Raw genomic sequence first — 13,549 nt, 5'->3', positions numbered from 1 at the left:
AGATGGCATACAAGAGCAGGGACACCTTCCTTACACTTATTTTCATGGCTCTCTTAGGCTATACCTTATTAATTTGGGTATTAACTAATTGCAGAAGGTTGGGTGGAGTTTACAAATCCTCTTACTGACGTGCCCGGAAGGGCTATCGTATTAAAATTAAGCAACACCATATTAGAGAATTCATTCCCCAGGTAGCTGCCTGTAAGTGAACTTTTGAAAACCAATGCTAAATATCTCGAGAGATTGTTTTAGATAAACACAAGCCATTAACTACAATTAGTTCATTTATTGAAACCCACAGTAAATGACAGTCAGCATTATAATTTATGATAGCTTCTCATACTCATCAGAAATGCAACACCATGCAGTCAGTGGTTGAAAGATTGTCTTTCAATCCCCCAACAGCACTACCCACTCTTTATTGCAACTAGGATGGCTGGGATGCTGCATGGAAAGGCCAAAATATTATAAAGGGGGTGGACAGGTGTAGGATTTCTACTGAAAACTACAGTTAGGTTACATGTCAAATTGAACTCCTGTTAGACAGGTTCAACTGCTCCAAGTGGAAAAAAGTAGTCTATGGCAGTGCTATCAAAAATTGCCAAAGGTTGCTTAAATATAAACAAGCTTTAAAAAATTAATGAAGCATATATATGTGTGTATATGTGAAGCATATGAAGCGAATAGCTTGACTGCAAAAAAATTACTGGATACCAACATAATGTCAAAACTGGCTTCACATAATCAAGCCAGCTCAAATCAGGGGTACCCTCTCAAGGATTAACACACTGGCAAGCAGTCTGGCACATGCCTCTACACTACCAGAAGCAAACAGTCAGTAGTGCTCAAACAGAAAGTTTTTTAGGAAGAGTATTTATGTAGACCTAAGCAATAGCAGCCTTCATTAGCAAATTGCTTTTCCCTTGTTTCTGGATAGGGAATCCCTGCTGCTTGCTGAGTTTTGACACTGGAATAAGCAAAAGAGAAAAATGCATAGTAGCTACCAGAACAGAGACCATACATGCAGGCACTTCCATTAAAATCACCTTACTTGGCATGTTTTCAGCATCCTAAGTCTTGGTGTCAGAAGCAAGCAGCTTCTTCTTGAGAGTGGAGATATTTTGCAACAAGTTTGAAGGTCATAAGCATCACATTAAATACCTGTGCAGGTATTGAAAGTTTTGTGCATCCTCTTCAGACAATTAATTATAAACATATTATAAGTTAATTAGGAAAGCAGATAAAACTGCGTCTGCTTCTTTTCTCAGTCTTGTCCCACAAGTCCTAACAGGATTTATTTTTCCACTATTTACTAGTCGTTATTCATGAGTTGTTATCAAAGTGTTTATGCTTAGAAACAATAACATACTTTTACCTTTTCATGTTTTAGAAGCCGAGTGGTCTTCAGAAACCTTTCTGCCGCCTCTCTGTAGTCCTTTGTTTCTGGTTTTAGTTCCACTACCTTGAGTTGCTGGGTTTGCATAGCATCCCACGTTTCAGGGAGCACTGTGGCTTCTTGATCTTCAGGAGAAACACAATCAGTTACTCAAATCCCCTGCCTAAAGAGAAACATGCTCTGCCACAACCCCCTGTGAAAAGCTTATCACTAGAGCCTGCTGGCTTTTGTCACCCCAGAGTACTTCTTTTAAAACCAACCATCCAAAGGAGCAGGGTGTTTCAGCTTCCAGGTTGTCATTGCACTGGCAGTTGATGTGCCTGAACAGGCACACGTCTTCTGAGTGGACCTCCACACCAGACTCTTTCCTACTTGCCTTGTTTTGCAGGCTTTCAGACCACATACACGTAGTTTTTCATTCTTACTCTCCATTCACTGGGTTTGCTGTTCACTAACTGAACTTGGTCTACAGATAAATGCCTCTTCTGAGGCAAGAACCCAAATTCACCATTTTTCCCTCTTGGTCACACAGAGAATATGGTAGCGGGTTGCTAGTGAAGACAGCAGTAAACATGTATTTTCTCCCTCAGGGCGGAGAAAAGTTGCAGGTAGAGCGCTGCTCCTGATGAGGGAGCTCAGCGTACGGGCTGATCCCCTCCTGGTGACCGGGCAACCCAGTTTTGGGGTGAGGAATTGTCCTGACACTTACACCTGCATGGCACTGAGGAAGCAGGGAGGAAGCATAGCAGCAGCAGCAGCGCTCAGCACACGCCTGAGCTGGCAAGAAACCACTGCAGCCGGGGGGTTACTGGCAGACACGGAGGCTCTCAAACGGTTTATTGCAAAGGGCTCCCGCAAAGGGAGGCCCGCGGAAAGGAGCAAGGTCCTGTCGGGCCGCGGCGCCTCTACTCCTCACCCTCCTCTTCGTCCTCGTAGGAGTCCAGGCCCACCTCCTCGTAGTCCTTCTCCAGGGCAGCCATGTCCTCGCGTCCCTCACCCATGCACCATGGTGTGCACGAGACGCACCAGGAACGTGACAGCGCCTGGCAGCCCCGCATTTATCCTGCTGTCCAGGTGCTGGGGCTGAGGGTGCTGTTGAGAAGGGGCTGGTCGAGGAAGAGCAGGAAGGGGCTGGGAGGAGCTCCCTCCAGCTCCAGCACCGTGATGTTGTTGGGGCAGCCCACACGCAGGACTGAGCCAGGCACAAAGAGGGTCTGCTGGGGCCCGCAGCGGGGCCAGTAGCGGCCCAGGTTGAAGCCGTTTATCCACAGCTGGCCCTGCAAGAGGGAAACGGGACTGAGCCCTGCCCCTCTACACCCCCTCATCCGCCCTCCTTGACCTTACCTTGCTCCAACCTGGGAACTTCACAAAGGTGTCCCAGGCAATGCCAGGGGTCTCAAAGGTGCCGGTGTAGAAGGCTGGCCCCGATCTGCCCCTACCGCTTGGTTGTGGCAGGGCGGCGTGGGGCCAGCCCTGCTGGATGGCAGCATCTATGGCCAGGGGGTAGATGAGCCAGTTGCTGAGCGGGCTGGAGTCCAAGGAGAGGTTCCCCAGCAAGCCCTGAGGTGGAGGAAGGAAATGAGGCAGTGGGGTTTGCCCTGGGAATGGGATAGGATCCCATGGGAGAGGCTGCACGATCCTGGCACCATGGGGTGGGTGCAGAGGAAGGGGGAGATAGTGCAAGGTTAAGCAGGGAGCAGGGCTCAGGGTGCCCAGATGGGGTCTGTGTGGGGTTTGGCTGTTCCCCCTCACCTTGAAGTCGCTGAAGTTGGCCCCGAAGCTGAGCCTGCCCATGTTCTCCAGGAGCACGTCCAGCGCATCCCCTGCCCTGCCCGTCACAGGCAGCGTGCTCTGCCCGTCCCGCTCCAGCGTCCCCTGGTACTCCTGCAGGCACAGGGTGAGCGCTGCACCCCAGCCCCACCACCCCAAACGCTGCCAGCACACCATCCCACTGCCTTCTCCCCCCAGAGCCAGCACAAGGCTGCCCCCAAGGGGACATAAATGGGACATTGGGGTGCCCCTCGGGGGCTCAGTGGGGCTCTCAGCACCCTGCCTGTCCCCGAGGTCCTGGCCCAGCAGGTCCCTCCGCAGAGGCACCCCACCTTCTGCAGCATCACGTAGCCGCGATCGCAGACACCGTGGGGAGGAGCGCTCAGTGGGGTTGGGGCCGGGACGTCGTGGGGCAGCTGCGTGTGGTACAGCACGAAGCCATGGGTCTGCAGGGCAGCACAGACAGGGGAAGGGGGCTGCCGTGAGCCCCTTTCCCCCACCACAGGGTCTCCCTCGATGTGCCCCAGCCCCTCACCTGCTTTATGGCCTCGAAGGTGAGGGGGAACTGGCTGCGGATGGGCCCGGAGGGGGACAGGACATCCAGGACGTCCAGGAGATCAGCGTACTGCAGGGAGGGAGGGCAGCTGGGCAGCTGAGCAGCACCGGGCAGGGGCCACACAGCCCCCAGAGCCCACACTCACCTTGCGCAGATCCACCCGGCCGTAGGCATACTTGGGGGTGGCGGGGGGCATGGGGCCCACGGGCAGGGGCTGGAACTGAAGGGCGGGCTGTCAGGGGGCCCATGGGGCTGAGGGACTAGCAGGGAGATGTCCCTGCCCTGCCAGGTCCTCCCGTGCCCGCTGCTTCCCCCTCCTGCCCTGCTCAGCACCTGGCTGATGACCGTGCGGATGGCAAACAGCTTCTCCGTGGGGTCGCCGGCCTCCGAGAGCGGCGCATCGTAGTCATAACTGGTGGTCACTGGTTTGTACTGGGCCTTTAAGTCAGCACCTTGCCAGGGAAGCGATGGGCGCTGCAGGAAGGGGCTCTCCGGCACAGCCTGGCCCCCAGCCCCGGGCTGGCCGCAACGCAATGGGGGCACGACCCAGCACTGGGGGGCTCGGGGTCCCTGCCCAGGGACAAAAGGAGTCCCCAGGGGGACAAGCTGGGGCTGGGGGCCAGCCAACCCCACAGGGGTCACCTGGAGCAGTGCCGAGGAAAGCCCCCCATCCCAGCACCACTGTGCCCCCCGGGCAGCCCCCACTCACCGCTCCAGTAGGCGAAGTTGGTGCCCCCGTGGAACATGTACCTGCGGGACACCAAACGAGTGCACTCAGCACCCACACCGACCCAGACCCCCCAGAGCCCCCGGGGCCCATGCTGTGCCCCCCACCCCAGCCGGCTACTTGCATGTTGACGTTAGCCCCCAGCCACAGCATGTCGGCGAGTCCCCGGGCCACTTGCACGGCGCTGGTGCTGGCGTGCGTGCCCCCCCAGTAGTCCAGCCAGCCCGTGTAGTACTCGGAGTTCACCTGGGGGGGCACGGGGCTGTCACCAGGCCTGGGGACCCCCTCCCCAGGCAGCCCGGCCCACCAGCTCGCCCCCTCCCGTGGTGCCTCACCAAGGGGCCCCTCGGCTCGATGCCGCGCTGCGCACCGAACGCCTCTGTCAAATTGGAGCCTGCACGGGGAAAAAGAAGGGAGGTTGGAGCAGGAGGGGGCCGGCACCCCGCTGCCCCCTCTCCTCCACCCTGGAGGCACCTGGCCCGAAATCGACGGTGGCGTAGAGCCCCTGCAGGGTGCCGCAGCGCAGCTCCTCCGCCTGCGCGCCGTCGGTGGTGAAGAGCAGCACCTCGCCGCCCAGCAGCGCTCGGAAGGAGCCCAGCAGGTGCCGCAGGTAGTTGTAGTCGCAGGCGTAGTAGCTCCCGTATTCGTTCTCCACCTGCGAGCCGGGCACCATGCAGCCAGGCCCCCATGGGCACCCAGCTCCCCCCCATCCTGGGGGCAGCCCCGCAGCACCCCACCTGCACGCTGATGATGTTCCCTCCGTTCTGGTAGAGCCGAGGCTTGATTTTGGGGAGCAGGACGTGGAGCCAGGAGTCGACGGCTGCCAGGAAGGCTGGGGGACAGGGCGCAGCTCAGCCCAACTGCAGGCCCCCTGGCCCAGCAGATGGAAATAATACGGGGGGGCGCTGGGAGGGGGGGCAGCACCGCTTCTCCAGCCCCATAGTGAGGCTCACCAGGGTCGGAGGAGCGCAGGACGATGTCTGATTGCCACAGCAGCCAGGCAGGCAGGCCGCCCTAGGGGAACACCCGCGGCAGAAGGAGAGACAGACAAACTGCTCGGAGAGCCCCAAAAGTGGGCGTCCCCTGCCGCACCCCCTGACCACCCCTCAGCCCCAGCACGTGGCCATGGGGCCGGGGCTCACCATCTCCCACTCGGCACAGATGTAGGGCCCCGGGCGCAGGATCACCAGGAGCCCCAGCTCCGCCGTCAGGTCCAGGAAGGCTTCCACGTCCCGGTCCCCAGCAAAGTCATACACCCCCGGCAGCGGCTCGTGGTAGTTCCAGGGCACGTAGCTGGGGGAGACGGGGCCAGGCAGGGGAATCCCAGGGGTCCCAGAGCTCAGCGTACGGGCTGATCCCCCTCCCGGTGACCATACAACCTGGTTTTGGGGTGAGGAGTCTCCCCGGCACTTACACCTGCACGGCATTGAGCCCGCTCATGTACATCTTGAGCAGCCGGTCGCGCCAGGCAGGGCGCGGGACGCGGGCGTAGTGGATGCTGCCCGAGACGTAGCGGAAAGGGACGCCGTCCCTGCGGAAGCAGTCGTGCTCGTAGTCCAGCTGGAAGGAGCGCACCGCGGCGGTGGGCTGTGGGGAGAGGCAGGGCTGTGCAACCCCAAAACCCCCTGCACGGACCCCGAGGACCCTTCCTCGACACGGGGCGAGCGGCAGGGCCAAGTGGGAGGAGATGGTTAGGGGTTGGGGTGCAGGGGGGCGGGGTGTAGGGGGTTGGGGGTCTATGGGATTAGGGTGCAGGGGTTGGGGGCCTAGGGGACTGGGAGTCTAAAGGGGTTGGGGTGCAGGGGGTTGGGGTGCAGGGGGATTGGGGTCTATGGGATTAGGGTGCAGGAGTTGGGGGTCTTGGGGGTTGGGAGTCTAGGGGGTTTGGGGTGCAGGAGGTTGGGGTGCAGGGGGTCAGGGGTCTATCGGATTAGGGTGCAGGGGCTGGGGGTTTTAGGGGTTTGGAGTCTAGGAGGTTTGGGGTGCAGGGGAATTGGGGTCTATGGGATTTGGGTGCAGGGGTTGGGAGTTCTAGGGGTTGGGAGTCTAGAGGGGTTGGGGTGCAGGGGGATTATGGGTCTATGGGATTAGGATGCAGGGGTTGGGGGTCTAGAGATTGGGAGTCTAGGAGGTTTGGGGTGCAGGGGGTTGGGGTGCAGGGGGATTGGGGTCTATGGGTTTAGGGTGCAGGAGTTGGGGGTCTTGGGGGCTTGGGGTGCAGGGGGCTTGGGGTTTGGGGTCCTGCACCGACCTGGGCACGCAGCAGCCCCGCGGCCAGCAGCAGCAGGACGAGGCCCGGCAGCCCCATAGCGGCGGGCAGGGCGCGGTGCGGAGCCGAGCCCCGCTCCCCGTTCCCCGCGGGGGGCTCACAATGGCGCGCCCACCCCGCTTGGCCACGCCCCCTCCTCCCAAACCCCGCCCCATTCCCACAAACCCCGCCCCCTCTCCAGCCTCTCCTGCTTTAACAAACCACGCCCATTCCGTGAGGCCCCGCCCCCTTCCCCACTAGCCCCGCCCCCCGCGGGCGGTGGCGCGCCGGTGACGCGCGGCCCGCGGCGATGACGCGCGCGGACGATGGGGCAGGCGCTGTGCGTGTGCGCGCGCGGCACCGTCAGCATCGGGGGCGCGCGCTACCTGCTGCTGCACCGCCTGGCGGAGGGGTGCGCACCGGGGGGGGGGGGGGGGGCTGCGTTTGGGGGGGTGCCGAGCCCGCAGGGGGCCGGGGAGGGCTGCGGGGAGGGGGGTACCCCATAAAGGGCACCCCATAAAAGGCACCCCAAAAAGGGCACCCCATAAAGGGCACCCCCTGCTCCCCTGCCCTGGGGGTTGCCAGCCCCAAACGGTGCCCGGGTCCCCCCCGCAGGGGCTTCAGCTGCGTGGACCTGGTGGAGGGGCTGCGCGACGGGCGGCTGTACGCCCTGAAGCGCATCGCCTGCCACGACGCCGAGGACCGGCAGGCCGCCCTGCGCGAGGTGGAGATGCACGGGCTGCTGCGGCACCCCAACGTCCTGCGGCTGGAGGCGCACTGCCTGCTGGAGAAGGGTGCCAAGCACGAGGCCTGGCTGCTGCTGCCCTACGTGCAGGTGAGCAGGGGTGCAGCCGCCGCCCCCGGCCCCTGGGCGCACGGCGGGGCGGTGGGGGCGAGCGGCTGCTTGCTTTTGGCAGGGGGGGACCCTCTGGGGTGAGGTGGAGGCGCTGCGAGAGAAAGGGGTCTCCATGCCGGAGCAGCGCGTCCTCCGCATCCTCCACGGCATCTGCTGCGGGCTGCAGGCCATCCACAGCAAGGGCTACGCGCACAGGTAGGGGCCCACAGCCCTGCCCCACCAACAGCTGGGGGGCTGCAGGGTGCCCGGTGATGTCTCCCCCCCTCCCCGCAGGGACCTCAAGCCCACCAACGTGCTGCTGGATGAGGACGACCGGCCCGTGCTGATGGACCTTGGTTCCATGAACCGGGCCCGCATCGAAGTCAACAGCTCTCGGGAAGCCATGGCCGTGCAGGTGGGTGCCCCATAGGGGGGGAGCAGCCCTGCCCCGAGCCCTTCATCCCTTCACTCCCCTCTGCCTCTCCGCAGGACTGGGCTGCCCAGCGCTGCACCATCTCCTACCGAGCCCCGGAGCTCTTCACGGTGCCCAGCCAGTGCGTCATAGATGAGCGCACGGATATTTGGGTAAGGGTCCGGCCCCCCAGCCCCGTCCCCATGCCGTGCGGTGTGGGGCTGCCCTGACCCCGACATGCTCCAGTCCCTAGGCTGCGTGCTGTACTGCATGATGTTCGGCGAGGGCCCCTACGACATGGTCTTCCAGAAGGGCGACAGCGTGGCTCTGGCGGTGCAGAACCCCATCACCGTGCCCCCATCTTCCAGGTGAGGCAGCAGGGTTTCAGGCCAGGCCCCGCTCCCCACGGCAGGGCCGTGCTGAGCCCTCTCCCTCTCTCCCCACAGGTACTCGGCCGCCCTGCACCGCCTGCTGTGCTCCATGATGGCAGTGAACCCCCAGGAGCGGCCCAGCATCGACGAGGTCCTGCAGCAGCTGGAGGAGCTGCAGCCCGCGCCGGCCGGCCAGGTCACCACGTGCATCTGAGCACAGCCCACCCCGCGGCGGCACAGGCCGAGCCGGGAGAGGAGCAGCTGCCCTCGGCCCTGCTTCCCTGCAGGGCTTGTTTCAGAGGGGTTTCTGCACCCGGGGGAGAGCTGCTCCGTGCTGGAGGTGTGTTGGACTTGAAGCGTGGCCTTTGGCGGTGTGCTGGGGGTGTGCGCCCCAAACGCTGCTGCTGGGGGCTCGCACAGCCCAGGGCTGAGCCCCAGGACTGGTACACAGGACCTGCTGCTAAACACAGGCGCTTCCAGAGGAGCAGGGTGTTCGGCATGGCACCCTGAGGGGGCACTCCTGCCCAGGGCAGAGCCGTGGTCGGGGCCCAGCCTGGTGCTGGAGCGAGGCAGGGGGCAGGCGAGACACGGCACCTGCTCCACTGCCGCCCTCAGCGCCTACGTTGCCTTGTGTTTTGAGTAAAGGATGTTTATTGCAGAGGTGTGGATGGTGTCCCTTTTCCTGCCGGGGCATGGGGTGAGCATTAGTGTGTTCTGGGTTGAGCAGCCAGCCAGAGCCTGCAGGCGCTGCCAGAGGGGAAGGGCATGGGAGGACAGCCCTGGCAGGTCGGCGCAGCCACAGCATTAGCATTAAGCAGGGAAAATTAATCTCCAGCCGCAGCATGCCTGATGGATGAGAGTTAACACAAAGCTCCCGTCCACAGCTGGGGCTGGGCACTGCTGTGCAGGCCCTCCGAGGCAGCACCAGCAGGGGAAGGGGGCTCAGCACAGCGTAGACACAGGGCAGGGAATGGGCAGAAGGAGCAGCAGCCCAGCTTTACGGGACAAGGACAGCCTTGGGACAGCAAGGCCTGCTCTGCAAACACCCCAGCGCTACGAGCACCCGCAGCCGAGCAGCTGGGAAGGCTCACCGGGACACAGGGCAGGTGCAATGCCCACAGGCAGGGGGGAAAAAAAAATAAAAAATAAACAATGCAGCCAAGTGGTTTCCACAGGGAGCATTCCCCTCCTTTAATCCTCCACCACAACACGGCAGTAATGCAGCCACAGGGACTGACAGGCTGGATTCCCTCATGGCATGCACCTGATGCACCGCAGAGCTTGGGCACGGCCCTCGCCCTCTGCTGTGGCTGCAGGGGCGCAGGGGTGTTCCCTCCTTCCAGCCCAGCCCACCTACCCCTCTGGCTGCACGTGGGGGGATGGCCCAGCAGCCGCAGATGTTTTCCTCTCAGGCTGAATCTGCTCCTCTGGGCTCGAGGTACGATGCAGGGCCATCCACAGGGGGAAGCAGTACCCACCCTGCCTGGACCAGGGAGCAGTACGGGATGTGCAGTGCGGCCCTGGGGACACTTACCTGCCTGGGGAGCGAGCTGGAGCAGGAGCAGAGCATGGGGAGCAAGCATAGCAGCAGCAGCAGCAGCAGCGCTCAGCACACGCCTGAGCTGGCAAGAAACCACTGCAGCCGGGGGGTTACTGGCAGACACGAAGGCTCTCAAACGGTTTATTGCAAAGGGCTCCCGCAAAGGGAGGCCCGCGGAAAGGAGCAAGGTCCTGTCGGGCCGCGGCGCCTCTACTCCTCGCCCTCCTCCTCGTCCTCGTAGGAGTCCAGGCCCACCTCCTCGTAGTCCTTCTCCAGGGCAGCCATGTCCTCGCGCGCCTCGGAGAACTCGCCCTCCTCCATGCCCTCGCCCACGTACCAGTGCACGAAGGCGCGCTTGGCGTACATCAGGTCGAACTTGTGGTCGAGGCGAGCCCAGGCCTCGGCGATGGCCGTGGTGTTGCTCAGCATGCAGACGGCGCGCTGCACCTTGGCCAGGTCCCCCCCCGGCACCACGGTGGGCGGCTGGTAGTTGATGCCCACCTTGAAGCCCGTGGGGCACCAGTCCACGAACTGGATGCTGCGCTTGGTCTTGATGGTGGCGATGGCGGCGTTGACGTCCTTGGGCACCACGTCCCCGCGGTACAGCAGGCAGCACGCCATGTACTTGCCGTGCCGAGGGTCGCACTTCACCATCTGGTTGGCCGGCTCGAAGCACGAGTTGGTGATCTCGGCCACCGACAGCTGCTCGTGGTAGGCCTTCTCTGCGGAGATGACGGGGGCGTAGGTGGCCAGGGGGAAGTGGATGCGAGGGTAGGGCACCAGGTTGGTCTGGAACTCGGTCAGGTCGACGTTCAGGGCCCCGTCAAACCTCAGCGAGGCGGTGATGGAGGAGACGATCTGGCTGATGAGGCGGTTGAGGTTGGTGTAGGTGGGGCGCTCGATGTCCAGGTTCCTGCGGCAGATGTCGTAGATGGCCTCGTTGTCCACCATGAAGGCACAGTCTGAGTGCTCCAGGGTGGTGTGGGTGGTGAGGATGGAGTTGTAGGGCTCCACCACGGCGGTGGAGACCTGTGGGGCAGGGTAGATGGAGAACTCGAGCTTGGACTTCTTGCCGTAGTCAACAGAGAGTCGCTCCATCAGCAGCGAGGTGAATCCGGAGCCGGTGCCACCGCCAAAGCTATGAAAAACCAGGAAGCCCTGGAGGCCTGTGCACTGGTCAGCCTGCAGGGAGAGAGAGAAGCATGAGATCGCTCTGGCACTGATCTCCCTGTCAACACCTGACTGTCCAGAAGTCCTTCAGGCCCTGCTCCACCCCTGCCACGAGCAGCTGCAGACCCCTCCCAGGGCACAGGGGGCTCTGACCCCAGCAGGACGGCCCAGCCCAGCCCCGGGGACACGTCCCCGCCAGCAGCAGTTACCCACCAGCTTCCGGATCCTGTCCAGCACTTGGTCGATGATCTCCTTGCCAATGGTGTAGTGCCCGCGGGCGTAGTTGTTGGCAGCGTCCTCCTTGCCGGTGATGAGCTGCTCGGGGTGGAAGAGCTGCCGGTAGATCCCAGCCCGCACCTCGTCTAGGAGAGATCGGGGAGAGCTGAGCCTGGTGCAGGCTGCTGGTCCCTCATCCTCCTCCCTGCTCCACCTGCCCGGGGCACAGCCCGGGACCCGGGGCCACCGCAGGCAGCAGGTTTGTGCTCCAGACGGAGGTGGCTGCCACCTCCCTGCGCAGGAGCTCGGCTTCTCCCACCCAGGGGAGCTGCTGTGCCGGTTGGGCTGGTTTCTCTCCGCACACACGTGCAGAGCGGAGGCTCCCAGCACCGCTGCCTGCAGGACATTTCGGTAATAAAGCCCGTGTGGAGCTTTGGGGCTTCTCCTGGGGTTGCGGGTTGCAGGGTTGCCTCTGGCTGCCCACCCAGCCCCGTGCCACACAGCCCAGCCCCAGCACGCACCGATCACGGTGGGCTCCAGGTCCACGAAGATGGCCCGCGGGACGTGCTTCCCGGCGCCGGTCTCGCAGAAGAAGGTGGTGAAGGAGTCGTCCCCCCCGCCGATGGTCTTGTCGCTGGGCATCTGCCCGTCGGGCTGGATGCCGTGCTCCAGGCAGTACAGCTCCCAGCACGTGTTGCCCATCTGGACGCCGGCCTGGCCGACGTGGACCGAGATGCACTCGCGCTGGGGAGGGGAGGCAGGGTCAGAGCCTGGCACGGCGCCCTCCAACCCACCCCACGGGGTCCCTGCACGGTGCCGGAGCCCCACGGCCACCCGCCGGGGAGCACCTCTTCCTCTTGCACAAGCTACGTGCTGCCGAGTGGCCCCAGTCTGCCCTCGGGTTGGGACCTGGCGTTCCTCCCGGTGGCCCCAGCACTGCTGCGTGCCGCCAGCCACGCTCACGCTGCCTCGGGCAGCCCCGGCAGCCCCAGCCCCTTCCCCACACCGTGGCAGCCCGACGAGCTGACACGGGCACATTCCTGTCCCGGAGACACAGCCAGCCCCAAAATATCCCTGCTCCAGGGCTGGGCAGGGGGCTTTGGGGTACGGGGGGAGCAAGGGGACTCCCCTGGGGTCCTGGGGTCACGCAGCCCTGTCCCCAAGCTGCAAAGCCCTGGGGTGGGCAGCGGGCAGGGGATATGCTGGCGGCTCCCTGGCACCCCTGCCCCGGCTCTGGCACAGTTTTGGGAACGGGGACGGTGCGGCACCACCACGCACTCCGGGAAGGGCGAAGGGCTCCAGCCCCGGGGCACGGTGCCGGGGGGAGCCGGGGCCGAAGGGCAGCGGGGCCGACCCGGGACAGGGCGCTGCGGCTGCTGGCACGGCCCCGGCCCCCGCCGGGACTCTAAATATAGCCCCGGGCCCCCGGGACAGGGCGCAGGCGGTCGCCCGCTTTGGCCGGCGGCCCCTGCCCGCACCGCCACCGCCACAGCCCCCTCGGTTGGGACGGGACGGGACGGGACGGGACGGGGCAGCCCCCCGCTCCCAGCCCCGACGGGGACCCCCCGGGGCAGCGGGGGGGGACCGAGCCTTGCCCCCCGCCCCGGAGCCCGGCTGTCGCCTCTCCCCGGCACCTGTCCCCGTCCGTCCACCGCCACCGCGCACCGGGCGCCACCGGAGGGGTCGCGGCCGCCCCCTCCAAACCGGAGCCCCCCCCGCGGGGGCAGCGGGGACGGGACCTGGGGGACACCGGGGGGACCCCAGGGGGACCCCGGAGCGGCGGGGGGCGGCTGCCCCCGGGCAGGTCCCGGTGGGGCTGCCCAAGGTCACGGTAGGGAAGGAGGGGACGCGTGGCGGGGGCTCCGCCGTGCGCCCCCGCCGCTCCCGGGGCGCCCCCCCTGTGGTGCCCGGTGCCCGGTGCGCACTCACCATGCTGCTGGGGGGGCCCGGGCTGTCCCGGCGGCTCGGTGCGGCGGGGCTCGGTGCGGAGCTGCGGCTGCTGCAATCCCCGCCGCAGCGAACTTCTTATAGCGGGGAGGGGTCTGGTGCCGCCACGCCCCCCTCATTTGGGTACATTTGCGTGCGGGGAGGGAGGAAGCTCCCCCGGGGCAGCGGGAGCCCGCCTGGGTCCCTGCGCACCCATGGGGGGGGGAATCTCAGGGTGCCGGGGCTGTGGGCATCAGCAGGCAGGGCTCAGCCATGGGGCAGGGTACAGCAGCCCCATAAGTGCTCGGCCACCAGCCCCCCTCACCCCAAGCTCTGCTGGGAGCTCATCCCCCACCCCCAGAACTCCAGGGCTGTGGCACCT

The 13,549-nt window shown here is 63.9% G+C and overlaps 4 protein-coding genes across 5 annotated transcripts; 1 reads left to right on the top strand and 3 right to left on the bottom strand.

Moving 5' to 3' along the window:
* Window positions 1-681: 681 nt before the first annotated feature.
* On the bottom strand, window positions 682-2,426 carry LOC311438871 (uncharacterized protein). The gene is made up of 3 exons (XM_084523786.1): window positions 2,313-2,426; window positions 1,376-1,521; window positions 682-1,161 (listed from the first exon to the last, which is right to left on the bottom strand). The coding sequence occupies exons 1-3, from the start codon at window positions 2,395-2,397 to the stop codon at window positions 1,084-1,086; spliced, it is 309 nt and encodes a 102-aa protein (XP_084379912.1). The 5' UTR covers window positions 2,398-2,426; the 3' UTR covers window positions 682-1,083.
* GLB1L (galactosidase beta 1 like) lies at window positions 2,202-6,819 on the bottom strand. The gene is made up of 16 exons (XM_084523787.1): window positions 6,701-6,819; window positions 5,864-6,036; window positions 5,592-5,742; window positions 5,403-5,463; window positions 5,187-5,281; window positions 4,924-5,104; window positions 4,785-4,843; window positions 4,570-4,695; window positions 4,432-4,468; window positions 4,056-4,174; window positions 3,868-3,942; window positions 3,702-3,791; window positions 3,499-3,612; window positions 3,149-3,280; window positions 2,741-2,956; window positions 2,202-2,673 (listed from the first exon to the last, which is right to left on the bottom strand). Exons 1-16 carry the CDS (start codon window positions 6,755-6,757, stop codon window positions 2,455-2,457), a joined length of 1,905 nt encoding a protein of 634 aa, XP_084379913.1. The 5' UTR covers window positions 6,758-6,819; the 3' UTR covers window positions 2,202-2,454.
* A 164-nt stretch (window positions 6,820-6,983) lies between these two features.
* Window positions 6,984-8,973, top strand: STK16 (serine/threonine kinase 16). Of its 2 annotated transcripts, XR_014694393.1 has the most exons (8): window positions 6,984-7,109; window positions 7,313-7,532; window positions 7,615-7,748; window positions 7,827-7,947; window positions 8,022-8,117; window positions 8,191-8,312; window positions 8,391-8,655; window positions 8,767-8,973. XR_014694393.1 is itself a non-coding variant. In XM_084523785.1 (7 exons), the coding sequence occupies exons 1-7, from the start codon at window positions 7,024-7,026 to the stop codon at window positions 8,527-8,529; spliced, it is 918 nt and encodes a 305-aa protein (XP_084379911.1). In that variant the 5' UTR covers window positions 6,984-7,023; the 3' UTR covers window positions 8,530-8,973. The 2 variants fall into 2 exon arrangements, 1 of the variants encoding a protein (XP_084379911.1); XM_084523785.1 differs by having other exon boundaries at window positions 8,391-8,973.
* A 505-nt stretch (window positions 8,974-9,478) lies between these two features.
* LOC311438866 (tubulin alpha-5 chain) lies at window positions 9,479-13,472 on the bottom strand. Its single transcript, XM_084523776.1, has 4 exons — window positions 13,171-13,472; window positions 11,763-11,985; window positions 11,239-11,387; window positions 9,479-11,037 (listed from the first exon to the last, which is right to left on the bottom strand). Exons 1-4 carry the CDS (start codon window positions 13,171-13,173, stop codon window positions 10,066-10,068), a joined length of 1,347 nt encoding a protein of 448 aa, XP_084379902.1. The 5' UTR covers window positions 13,174-13,472; the 3' UTR covers window positions 9,479-10,065.
* Window positions 13,473-13,549: the final 77 nt, after the last annotated feature.

This window comes from Aythya ferina (assembly GCF_964211825.1).
Source record: "Aythya ferina genome assembly, chromosome: 6".
Lineage (NCBI taxonomy): Eukaryota > Metazoa > Chordata > Aves > Anseriformes > Anatidae > Aythya > Aythya ferina.
The sequence above is the reverse complement of the archived record's forward strand: the minus strand, read 5'-3'. Positions and strand labels throughout refer to the sequence as shown.